This window comes from Ictalurus furcatus, chromosome 25 (assembly GCF_023375685.1).
Source record: "Ictalurus furcatus strain D&B chromosome 25, Billie_1.0, whole genome shotgun sequence".
Taxonomy (NCBI): Eukaryota; Metazoa; Chordata; class Actinopteri; order Siluriformes; family Ictaluridae; genus Ictalurus; species Ictalurus furcatus.
Window position 1 is genome coordinate 18,930,078 of NC_071279.1, and position 12,500 is coordinate 18,942,577.

The 12,500-nt window shown below is 41.9% G+C and overlaps 1 protein-coding gene across 1 annotated transcript in view; it reads right to left on the bottom strand.

Moving 5' to 3' along the window:
- Positions 1–12,500, bottom strand: part of kif26aa (kinesin family member 26Aa) — a 91,148-nt gene that overhangs the window by 77,286 nt on the left and 1,362 nt on the right. Inside the window, exons 1-2 of the mRNA XM_053613936.1 lie at positions 11,919–12,500; positions 9,840–10,070 (exon numbers count right to left, since the gene is read on the bottom strand). The exon at positions 11,919–12,500 is cut by the window's right edge and continues 1,362 nt beyond it. Of these exons, the coding sequence (XP_053469911.1) occupies positions 9,840–10,070; positions 11,919–11,975 (288 nt within the window). The 5' untranslated portion in view covers positions 11,976–12,500. The remainder of the gene's footprint in view (positions 1–9,839; positions 10,071–11,918) is intronic.

Consider the following 12,500-nt stretch of genomic DNA (forward strand, 5'->3'; position numbering starts at 1 on the left):
CACGCCATCCATATCACGCCATGCCACGCCACGCCACGCCACGCCACATCACGCCATACCGTTGTTGATTATTTTACTTTAAAAGCTCAACACAGATTGTTTATTCCTTACCTTGTTGATGTTTGAATGTTAAGTAAATACTGTGAAATTATGCAGAAATTAAATTAAAGATTAGCTCATGAGATTACAGGTTGATAATCATAAACCCAGGTCAGTGGGTGAAAATATTCATTTGTGGATTTAATTATTTCCAGCCGTTCGGTCAGAGTTTAATGGAGTCCAGTGTGGAAACTCGTTCCAGTGAAGGACAACAGATGGATAGATGGAGCCTTAGTTGGATGGATGGATGGATGGACGGATGGGTGGACGGATGTTTCACAGACAGCAGTGCAAGATGTGCATTGTCAAGATGCCTTCATCCTCCATCCTTCATTCAGGTTGCCATGGCAACTGGCATCCCATCACTTTGACGGGCTGATCTATGACGGACCCCTCGGGTCATGACATCATCAGTACATCGAGAATTTCTCTAAACTCAGGCGGCTTTGAGAGCTGCCTTTTTCTGCCATGTATGTTTTAAAACCATTTCAAATGAAACAGTGTTTCATTATCTTTACTCACGTGATTACAGTTACATTTAATGTTACTTTCTCTTACGTTATAGCAGCTATAAACAGTCGTTTCCTCACTGGCCTTTTCCCAGCACATCGATAACCTGAAAAACCTGTGATATGCAGAAGCACTGCTGTCTGAGTTGCTGTTATAGAAAATTAATCAACACCATCTGTCCAATCACAATCCAGGAATCAACAGGGCTGTGTGTGGTATAATGCCTAAATAATAACCCAAAAAAATATGGTCTAGGAACATCTTTACACCATTAGCCTTATTACAAATGTCAGCTATGAATATGCATGAGCACACCCATTTGGAAACGAACCCATGTCTTCTCCTTGTCCTTAATCAAGTCCGGTCACATTTGATTTATAAAGCCCTTTTAAAGACAACGGCAGTTGAGCCAAAGTGCTGTACAAAACAGCTTATAAGCATCACATTGAATAACATTGTAAGACAAGGAATAAAAATACGTTTTAGGAGAAGATTTTAAAATATCTAAAGACGGAGCGGTCCTCACGTGAACGGGGAGACGGTTCCAGAGTCTTTGTCTTAGTACGAGGACGGGGGGGACAGATAAATAAGTTGATTACAGGATGCTGGTAGGAGAGTCAGGGTGAAGAAGGTCAGTAATGTACTGTGGAGCAAGACCAGAAAGAGCTTCGTATACATAAAGAAGAATTTTAAAATCAATTCTGAACTTAACAGGAAGACAGCGAAGAGACGCCAAAAGTATACAAAAGTTGGGTGTAAGCCCTACGCCGGGCCTAGCTACCGTATGTCCAGAATTGTGATACATCTTTACACCTGCTGCACCATCTTAAGCTACAACTAGGTGCAGCTATGCCCAGCGTAGATGATGCGCATTAATTCTCTCCTTCTGTCGAGCTACACATGATACTCCTGAGATGCCAGAGATCCTGACCCTTTCTGCTCTCCGGACCCGCCTGATCCATCCTGATGCCCTTCTTCTGGTCGGAGTTCTCATCAACTAGAGGCTACATTCTGCTGCTGAAGACATCCCCAAGCAGTACAGGACGGTACCATGGAAATGGTTTTGGACCTCAATTCCACATGGACGTTCTCGCTGTGGTTGCTGGGACGACGGTTGCTGTGATGGCCCTGGGACTGCGATTACCACATGCAGTTTTACACTCAGGTCTCCTTTAGTGAACAGTGGACTAGTTCAACACACAGACTACATATAAACACCATAATGAACTTTCTTTTACTCTCACACTATCCGTCGTTACCCAGATGAGGACGGGTTCCCTTCTGAGTCTGGTTCCTCTCAAGGTTTCTTCCTCATATCGTCTCAGGGAGTTTTTTTCTCACCACCATCACCGCTGGCTCGCTCAATAGGGATAAATTCACACCCTTAAAATCTCTATCCTGTGTTTATATGTTTCTGTAAAGCTCCTTTGAGACAATGTCCACTGTTAAAAGCGCTACACAAATCAAATTTAACTGAATTGGGTATCATCAGCATAGCAGTGATAAATACCCATGGGAAGCATATAAAGGGAAAACAACCCAAGATGGAACCCTGAGGACCACCAGAAGATGAGGGGGGTAATGAAGAAGAAAAATGATTCATCACTAACATCTTTTTGATATCTGCTTGTACTGTAAATTAGCTTCCATTAGTCTAAAATCAATCAAGCCTTTCAGAAAGTAGCGTTGCCATAACAACCACGATTTCATTCTTTAATAAAATTACACAACGCAGAGTTTCTGCAGAGTTCCTCTTCCTCCTCTGATCACGGATACGATTGGTCCAAAGAGGTAAAGCTTGTTTAATGACATCACTAACTGATGTCATATGTAGCCCCGCCCCAAAGCAATTTTATATGGAAGTGACTTCAGCACTGTGCTAACAACTTTGACTCAAGCTCTCAGATCCTCTCTCTATCGTCCAGATACTCGTCCAGAAGAAAAGAAATTGTTATCTAATAGTACATTCTCACTCCCGCGTCGTTTATTTTCTTCCCACAGCACGTACAAAGAGTCTGCGCTCGAGTCTGAAGGTCAGCGCTTGGTGAAAACACAGCACACTGAAGGACAACCTGAGACAGGGTCCTTGTTGAAGGTGCTTGGAGTTTGTTTGAGTTCGCTCATAAACCCTGGTCACGTTGTGTGATCATGTGGCTGTAAGACAGCAGAGACACGGACATGTTTAACTTCTCATCACATGGACCAGGACGTCGCCAGCACCTTCTCAGATTATTTTAAAAAAAAAACAAATCCAACACCAGCATCTTCATAAACCGGACTATGAGCATTTCTTTTTTTTAAATCTAGCTTTTCATTAAGTTCATTTTGACAGCTACTTTGCATTTAGTTTAAATCTATGGGCAAAATGTTTTCAGATAATAGTTTTGGTCATATGGTATTCATTTGGTCATTCTTCTTCTTTATCTTATTATTATTATTATTATTATTATTATTATTATTATTGGATTTAAGCTAGAATTATTTGATGAAATGGTACAGCAATTTTTTTACACCAGTTTCAGTCAATAAAAACAAAAGATCTGAGCTGTTCTTCTCGAATTTTGTAGGTCATATGATGCAGGTACTGAGGTCAGAGAAGAAAGACCTGGAATCTATCTAGCATCTGAGTGCACCGAGCACAGAGCGTCTTAATTAACTTCCTTGTTAAATTAACTTCACAAAGCGTGGAGGAAAAGGAGCTTGAACTAGTTATGACCTTTTCATGAAATATTTATTCACGGAAGAATATTGATTTACATTATGTCATGCACTTTGAGCAGAAGCAGTGATGTTTCCGAACCTTCGAGGGCACCAAGCAACATCCAGCTTTCATACCTTCAAGTTTCAGACCACAAGGGGGCACTCTGTGAACACCTGAACCATCATGTCCTCGAGAAATATTATTGCTATCTATATATAGTTTAAAATGACATCCTGCGTTCATACAGCGCCCCTAGTGGCTGGGAGGCCCTTTACGACCATTTACACTACTCTAAAAGATAGACACGGCCCTGAATGAAAGGTGAAAAATAAAAGATCATTTTATTCTGATACTACAGTCTGTAGATGTTTTAACAACTATCCTGCATTCTTACAGGGCCCCCTGGAGGCTCGGGGTATCCAAGCACCTGTTTATACTGCAAGAACTACTGAATGGAAGATTAAAGTATTATTGTTACCGCTTCATTTTCAAAAGGTTGTTGATGAACACTTTTGTATCATAGCAATGTCTGTCTGACTTTATGAAACAGTACAGTACACGCTCCTACAGGCGTCCTTATCCACAAATCGGTTTCCAGTGTTTTCCAGCTCAGAGCGTTCTACAGTGCGATGGTAATAAGAGCGTCTCCGAATGTGCCAGTGTGCCTCAGGGTCACTTAAAATAAATCGACAGAGCGAGAGGGAGGGAGGGAGGGAAGGAGAGAGAGAGAGAACGATGACTGAGCATCGAGGACACTCAAAAAAAAATAAAGAAGGCCTCTCAAATGGCTCTTCATGCAGGTCTTTAGGCGTTTCAGAACAGCGTCTGAAGATGCTGTGGGAATGCAGGACATTTCATCCGACCCTCTTCCACATACACACCACCGGCGCTTTCATTTCTGCATTTATTTATTTATTTATTTTAACACTTTTCTTTACATCAGATGCACAGTGATTGCTGTGGAGTCCATAATTATTCGCACCCTTCAGGAAAATAAGCAAACATTTATACAAAATAGAAAATAAATAACCCTCGAGCTGAAACGTATGGGGATGGTATACAGTTTGAATGTTTTTAAACTCGACTCCTGAGAGATCACTTCATCCACACGGCTTTTTAAATGGCTAAAGCTATATTTGCTTTGGAGATCACGTCTGTAATACAAGTGGGAACATTAGTGGCGGTTCAATTACATGAGCGTCAGCCGACTGCTTTAACAGCGCGCCAGATCAGATCTTCTTTTCCGAAATAAAAAAAATGTCTTTCCTCTCTGAGTGCACTTAAAGTTCTTTCAGGATGATAGGCGTCCTTGAGGAGAAATGGTGGTGTCTGGGGATGACAGCGCGTTTGTGTTATAAAGCGGCCGGGGAAGTTTTATCTCGGTTCGGGTAAAGACTCGGTGCTTTCACTGTGACATTTTAATGTGCTCTGGGTTTCAATCTGGTCGTCCAAACTGTCCAATAAGTCTTACTGCAGAGAATGGAGCATATCGAGAGAAGCGTCTGGCTTTTACACCATATTTTAGGTGTTTACCGGAAAGGAACGAAGTTGTATTTATGTCAAGACATAATAAAAATCATTAATTATAAACATCTATTCCTATTTCGAATGCATTGAAAAGTTTGCTCAGCATTCATCTCGGGAGGTTCTGCAACTGAAAGGCCTGATTTTACTCAATCGTTTTCTCTACACAAACACAGGTTTTCTTCGAATAAATTCCCCCGGAGCCGTGTTTGAACGCTGTCACAGCAAAGCAAAGCTCCGAAACATTCTGACTAATACATCTAGATGCTTCCCAAGCTTTGAGCAGGACATTAAAGAGCTATACATTTTCCTGACATTGCTGCAGCGCCGACACTGCTCAATCGGAGCTTTGAGGATTCACCGGTTTTGTCATTAGTCTGCTTTAACAGATCTGACTCAGCTCATAATGGACTGCTGATGAGTTAGAAACAGCTGTGTTACCGCATAGAAAACTGCGACAAAATGCCCGAGGAACATGGAACAGGACAAAAAAAAAAAAGATGGCCGTAGAATATAGAGTAGATAGATACTGTATTACGTTATCACAGATACATTGGACGCCATTATAGATTAGACATACAGCACAAAGATAAGTGATGTTCTATTACGAACACTTTATGCCATTGCATTTGCTTCATACGCCATTGAAGATTCATCATGCCATCCTATATATGTGATGTGTCATCAGCGATTTGTCCTCCGTCATCACGATCATGGAATACGTCAACACAGATATGCAATATTTCATCTCAAACATGTCATACGTCACTGAGGACACGTCAGATGTGATCACAGATGTCATGCAACGTTATGGATTTGAAACACGTTACCACAGATATGTCATACATCATCACTGACCTATCATAGGTCATTACAACATGTCATCAGAGACATGTAACACGTCATCAGAGACATGTTGCACATCATCAGAGACATGTCATCGGAGACATGTCACACGTCATCAGAGACATGTCACAGAGACATGTCACATGTCATCAGAGACATGTCACAGAGACATGTCACACGTCATCAGAGACATGTCATCGGAGACATGTCACACGTCATCAGAGACATGTCACAGAGACATGTCACATGTCATCAGAGACATGTCACAGACATGTCACACGTCATCAGAGACATGTCATCGGAGACATGTCACACGTCATCGGAGACATGTCACACGTCATCAGAGACATGTCACAGAGACATGTCACATGTCATCAGAGACATGTCATCGGAGACATGTCACACGTCATCAGAGACATGTCACAGAGACATGTCACAGAGACATGTCACACGTCATCAGAGCCATGTCATCGGAGACATGTCACACGTCATCGGAGACATGTCACACGTCATCAGAGACATGTCACAGAGACATGTCACATGTCATCAGAGACATGTCATCGGAGACATGTCACACATCATCAGAGACATGTCATCGGAGACATGTCACACGTCATCAGAGACATGTAACACGTCATCAGAGACATGTCATCAGAGACATGTAATAGAGACATGTCACACATCATCAGAGACATGTCACATGTCATCAGAGACATGTCATCGGAGACATGTCACAGAGACATGTCACACGTCAGCAGAGACATGTAACACGTCATCAGAGACATGTAACACGTCATCAGAGACATGTCACAGAGACATGTCACACGTCATCAGAGACATGTCATCGGAGACATGTCACACATCATCAGAGACATGTCACAGAGACATGTCACATGTCATCGGAGACATGTCATCGGAGACATGTCACAGAGACATGTCACACATCATCAGAAACATGTCACACGTCATCAGAGACATGTCATCAGAGACAAGTCACAGAGACATGTCACACGTCATCAGAGACATGTCATCGGAGACATGTCACACATCATCAGAGACATGTCAGAGAGACATGTTATGTCATCAGATATATGCCATACATCATCAGAAACAGTTCACACTTCATGACGGTACTGTACATGTCATCACAGATGTTATATTCTGTAATGGAACTCACAGCCCATGCAGTGATTACCATTACAGAATCAGGCCTGTTTTTAACGCAGTGCCGCCTGAGGGCCCGAAGATCACGGGCATGCAATATTGATGTTCACCCTTGTCACCCATACCTTGAGGAACATTATTCTGAAATTGTTCCACGAATTGTAGACGCAGTTTTTCGCAGATTGGTGAACCTCTCTTCCATCTTTACTTCTGAAAGACTCCGCCTCTCTAAGATCCTCTTTTTATTCCCAATCATCTTACTGTCCTGTTCCCAATTACCCTCCAGCTGTTTCTTTTTACTAACACTTACTTTTCCAGCCTTTTGTTGCCCTGTCCCAACTTTTTTGAGACGTGTTGCGGCCATTGAGTTCAAAATTACCTTATTTTTTCCTTAAAACGGTAAATTTCCTCACTTTAAACATTTGATATGTTTTCTGTGTTCTATTGTGAATAACATCTGGGTTTACGAGATTTGCAAATCCCTGCATTCGGTTTTTACTTACATTTTACACAGCGTCCCAACTGTTTTGGAACGGGGGTTGTACGTTATACGTTATCAGAGACATGCCACACCTCATAATAGAGTTGTCATATGTTATTACAGACACCTCACAGGTCATCACGTGTCATATAAGTTATACTATGTCGTTGAAGATACGTCCTGTGTCCTGCTAGGTGCACGATGTTCACGTAAGCTAGCATCACAGGTTTTGATAAATAGCGACTGCACAGAGGTTTCAATGTTCCTCGTGAAAGAACATTTACAGCAAACCACCCGGTCGTCGTTTTCCCTAAAACATTAAACTTCTGAACAGAAAGTTATTGTAAATCAAAAGCAGAATATCATACAGTATACACAGGCAACGTGTGAGACCACACGTTACGGAAAAGCCAACAGGAAAACACTTTCATTGAGCTATAGAACGTTAAGTAGCTTCATTTCCTACTTGGATGCCATCGGATATATTGTTCGGCAAACACAATGAGCCCAGGTGCTGATCTACAGTATACACACACAGCAGGATGAATGAGCTCCTTTCCACTCAATCACAGCAATGTACACAGCTGTAAGGTCTACTGGGGTCAAATCTCAATGAAGTGGACCTCAGGTGACCTCCTGACTCCGTGTCTCAACTGGGGTAGGTTTTATTAGCAATACTAATATTTCTTTTAGGACATTAGGAATGCTTTTTAATGGGAATATTCTTCAAATATATTTGACTCATAGAGGTGCCGATACGTGTCCCAGACATATATTTAACAAAGTTTTATTTTTTTTTGGATAAACCTGTGTTGTGTTTGCAATTGTTTGATATCCAATGAGAGCAGAGTATTTTTTATTTTCGAAAGTGTCACAAATCAGGCGTCTGTGGTTCCTAATGCTCCCCAGCAGTCGGAACTTTCACATGAGTATTAACTCTCTCCCTGGACTCCATTTCCCATAACCCCGTATCCGGAACGGACTGCTCCCACACCTGTTTTCTGTCTATCGGACCATTTAAGACTCACGCTCACACTCACCCATTGCGAAGTCTTGTTTTTCGCTAGCTGACATTACTGAGCGTCTATCTATTGTTTTGCCTTGCCTGTTTAAGACCATGTCTCTGGTTGAGCCTTGGATATCGAGTCTGCCGGTGATCTACCTCTTTCTGTCTATACGTCTGCTGTTCTGTTTAACAAAGCTGCACGTGGATCCTCACTCCGTTGACCCTTCATGTCATTCCAAAAAAGGTTCAACAATAAAGACAATTCTTCCCAACCTTCTTTGCTCATATTTACCAAGGGTGCCAATATTAGTGGAGGGCGCTGGAGATATCCCGACAACAAAGTGCTCGGAAATAACTTGCTTTTTTTTTTTCTATATTCCAACACCACTACCGGGTGCATTTTTACTCCACATCAGAGTGTAACGTGGTTCTATAATCCCCTCATCAGACCGGCTATCGTCAATGACACGCACAGCTACTCACGTTTCTGTATCTCAGCACTTTTCTTCAACGTGGCCATTCCAGTGTAAGTCATCACTCACAATTCATAGGATCATAAAATGGTGCTGAGTAGGTCACCTCTGTCGCCTCGCCATCATTCACACACACACACACACACACACACGATATGTAATACAAACTAATGGCCTTACAAACTGTTTCCCATAAACAGTGATGAGAGTGTGGAGCGGCTGTAAGTCAGAGAGGACAGACTTTAACACTGATTCGTTCTCCATGCCACGGAGACAAAGCGTGGGGAATTAAATAAAGAGCTGACCTTTCAGGTGACTGTACAGGATTTAAACACGTTACATTTGCACTCGGATTCAATTCCGCTACACCACAGCGCTGTCGAATTCTGGATTCTGATTGGACCAGAGAATGCTTAATGAATAAATTATGAATAAATGAATAGCACGCTCGGCGTTTCGTACCGGGGGTTTAAGGGTCAGCTTAGTTTTCTTTCAGAAAATTTTTAATCTTCTTGTACCTTTTATCTGTAAGCTCTTAAGAGCCGAAATCCAGAAGCGGTGGAAACAAGGAGCTTTTGAAGATGAAGGAACTTTGACGTTGAGGTGTTTGGACATGTTAACACCACTGTCTCGGACGCTTTAGGAGCGCTCTGAATCTCTGCGAAGGAATGTGAGCTCGCCCTGACAGCCCTCTACTCGCCTCCTCGTCACGCATCGTCCCCCCGGTCCTTTTCATACTTTACGGTCCTCTTAACTGTTGGAGTACGTGTGCGTTTTATATACGCGCTCTATGGAATCGAAAGGCGTTCCCGTGTTGGGAAAAGCTTTTCAAAAAGGATTTCAAAAAGTGCTGACACTGGAGACTCCTTCCTTAAATTACAAATATAGTGTTCCTTATAAAAATCCAAATGCAACAATTTCAGGAACTGTGTCTGTTCTTTTTAATCTGTTTACGCAGCGCAAGTACCGGACAAGTCCCTGTGAATGATCTGTTGCTATAGAAACGATAACATATCCACGTAAACGAGGACAAACCTTTAGCGTGCCGGACTCGGCCAGAGCCAGCGCCTGCCTGTTTAGTTGGTTGGTGAGGATGTGACATCTCTGACACGCCCTCCCGGTGCCGCGCTCCTTCGCCGATGCCGAGCCGGCGCCCTCTGGGTTCGGACGACAGCCGTGCTGAATCTCATCCGCCGAGTGGAGCTTTTTTCTGGGACCGAGTCCTCCATAGTGCAGCGGCTCTTTATATGCCGAGCCTTCGATGACCTGATGCAGAAACAGAAATAAAGGCAGGTTCAGAGGATGCAGAAGGCGTGAAAAACTTTTTTTGAACACACACTCACACGCAGCACCGACCTCGTCATGTGTTTAATTACTTCCTTACACGGGAGTTTTTTTTGTTTTTTTAAACCAACGCAGGTTGAGTTAAGTAAAGACTTACGATTGGGAACACCTGTACACCTGCCAGTTCATCCAATCAGCCAATCACGTGGTCATTTTGACAGTGGTTTGGTTTGTTGCTGCCAGACGTGTTGGTTTGAGTATTTCAGAAATGGCTGATCTCCTGGGACTTTCACACACAACGGAAAACGGTGCGGAAAACAAAAAACATCCAGCAGGTGGCAGTTCTGTAGGTTGCAGAGGAGAACGGACAGACTTCTTCAAATCTGATGGTAGCGTACAGTAAGGACGAAAGGTTGTGGTAACTCCGAAAATAATCACTCTTTACAACCGTGCTGAGCAGAAGAGCATCTCAGGACACACAGGGGTTTAGACCCTGACTCAGTGAATTAACACAACAAAACAGAAACCTGCTGTTTATCGCTCAGGTGCTTTAATTCTAATAAATGATAGTTATGGCGCACCTTCAGGGCTTCTGGGAAAACTTTTACTTTGCGCTGTGCTTTGCAGATGCTGCGCTGCAGAGAGTCGTGAGAGCCAGGTGTTGCGTTACTGGAGTTCAGGTGCAGCGTTTATCCATGTAATGATTACATGGATAAACGTACGTAATTCACTTAAAAGCATTCAGGTACGGTACATTACATCCAATTCAAAAGCTGAAAATGACTGCTACGACTCATACTGAATTCTCTTAATGTCTTAAGTGTTAAATAATGATCGAACAACTCGAAACAGCTTAATAAGTTATTCAGCCAGTTTAAGGACTAACCTTGAAATAATGAGTTACTGAGTTAAAGCATTTTTACACCAAAGTTAAGTCAACGTAATGATATAATAGATCGAAATAGCATGATGTTAAATCTAAATAATAACATAATATATAGTGAATTAACGATTTGTTAAGTCAAAATGAACAGGTTAGGCCCATATAAGAGGATATTAAGTTAAAATGACAACAAGATATGATAACGAATGAGTCTTTATTGATCACGTATACATTACAGCACAGTGAAATTCTTTTCTTCGCATACCCCAGCCTGTCTGGAGGTTGGGGTCAGAGCACAGGGCAGCCATGAAGCTGGAGCAGAGAGGGGTAAGGGCCTTACTCAGGGACCCAACAGTGGTAGCTTGGCAGTGCTGGGGCTTGAACCCGTGCCCTTCTCATCAGTAACCCAGAGACTTAACCACCAAACCACCAAACCACCACTGCCCCACCTTTTTTTAATGATATCATGCAATAATGAGTTTTTAAGTCAAAATAGCACATAATTACACTGAAATAATGAGATGTGTCAAAATAACAATGTAATATTGTGTAAGAACGCGTTATTAAGTCAAAATAATGAAAGAACATAGTGGAATAATGAGCTTTTAAGTCAAAACAACACATAATTACATCAAACATAAAATATTGAGCCCAAATACGTTATTAAGTTGAAATACCAAGATATTAAGTCAAAATGATGAATCATTAAGACTAAATAGTGTCTTGAAATAAACAGCTACTAAGTCGAAATACGTTTTAAAGTTATTGAATTGAAATAAGAATATATTAAGGCAAAGTAACGACATAATCTTGACATAACGAGTTATTGAGTTGCAATAAGAAGCACTTCGGCACTATTTCAGGTACATTAACGCTCCTCATACACTCCTCCATTCTCTCTCTCTCTCTCTCTCTCTTTCTCTCTCTCTCTTTCTCTGAGATCTTACCGTAAATCTCCTGTAATCCAGTTTCCATCCCGCAGAAAACCGATCTCTGGTGTCCATCACTCTTCCTCAGGAGTGCCAAAACATTCGCGCAGGAGAGAACTTAATAAAACTTGGAGAGATGCAGGAGAGAAGAAGCGCTGCTCATCCCCCCAGCAGGTCTTCCATAACTCCGTGACCCTCTCCACTTTAGATTTGTATAATGAATAATAATGTTTTATTTATTATCTTGCAGTTTAATTAATTCATGTCAGGGTTGTTTTTTTTTTCTGTAAACACTGTGATTAGATAAAGTAAATAAAAGATAGTAAAATGTTGTCCTGAGCTCGTGTGCTGTGAGTCTGGGGTAAATCTGCAGGATGAAGTTGGTACTCAAACTTGGACAGGGGTTTAAATCGCGTTGCTCCGGGTTGCCAGGTTGGATTTTACTCATCCCTGTCACAGTTTAAACACCGCGTTCATTGATTACTCTTCAGTGCCTCTGAACTCTCCAGCACTATTATTATGTTCCTCTGTCACGTGATAATGTTTTATACTCATTTTAATTTAACACTTAATGCTAAATACAGTCCACGTTACTGGACG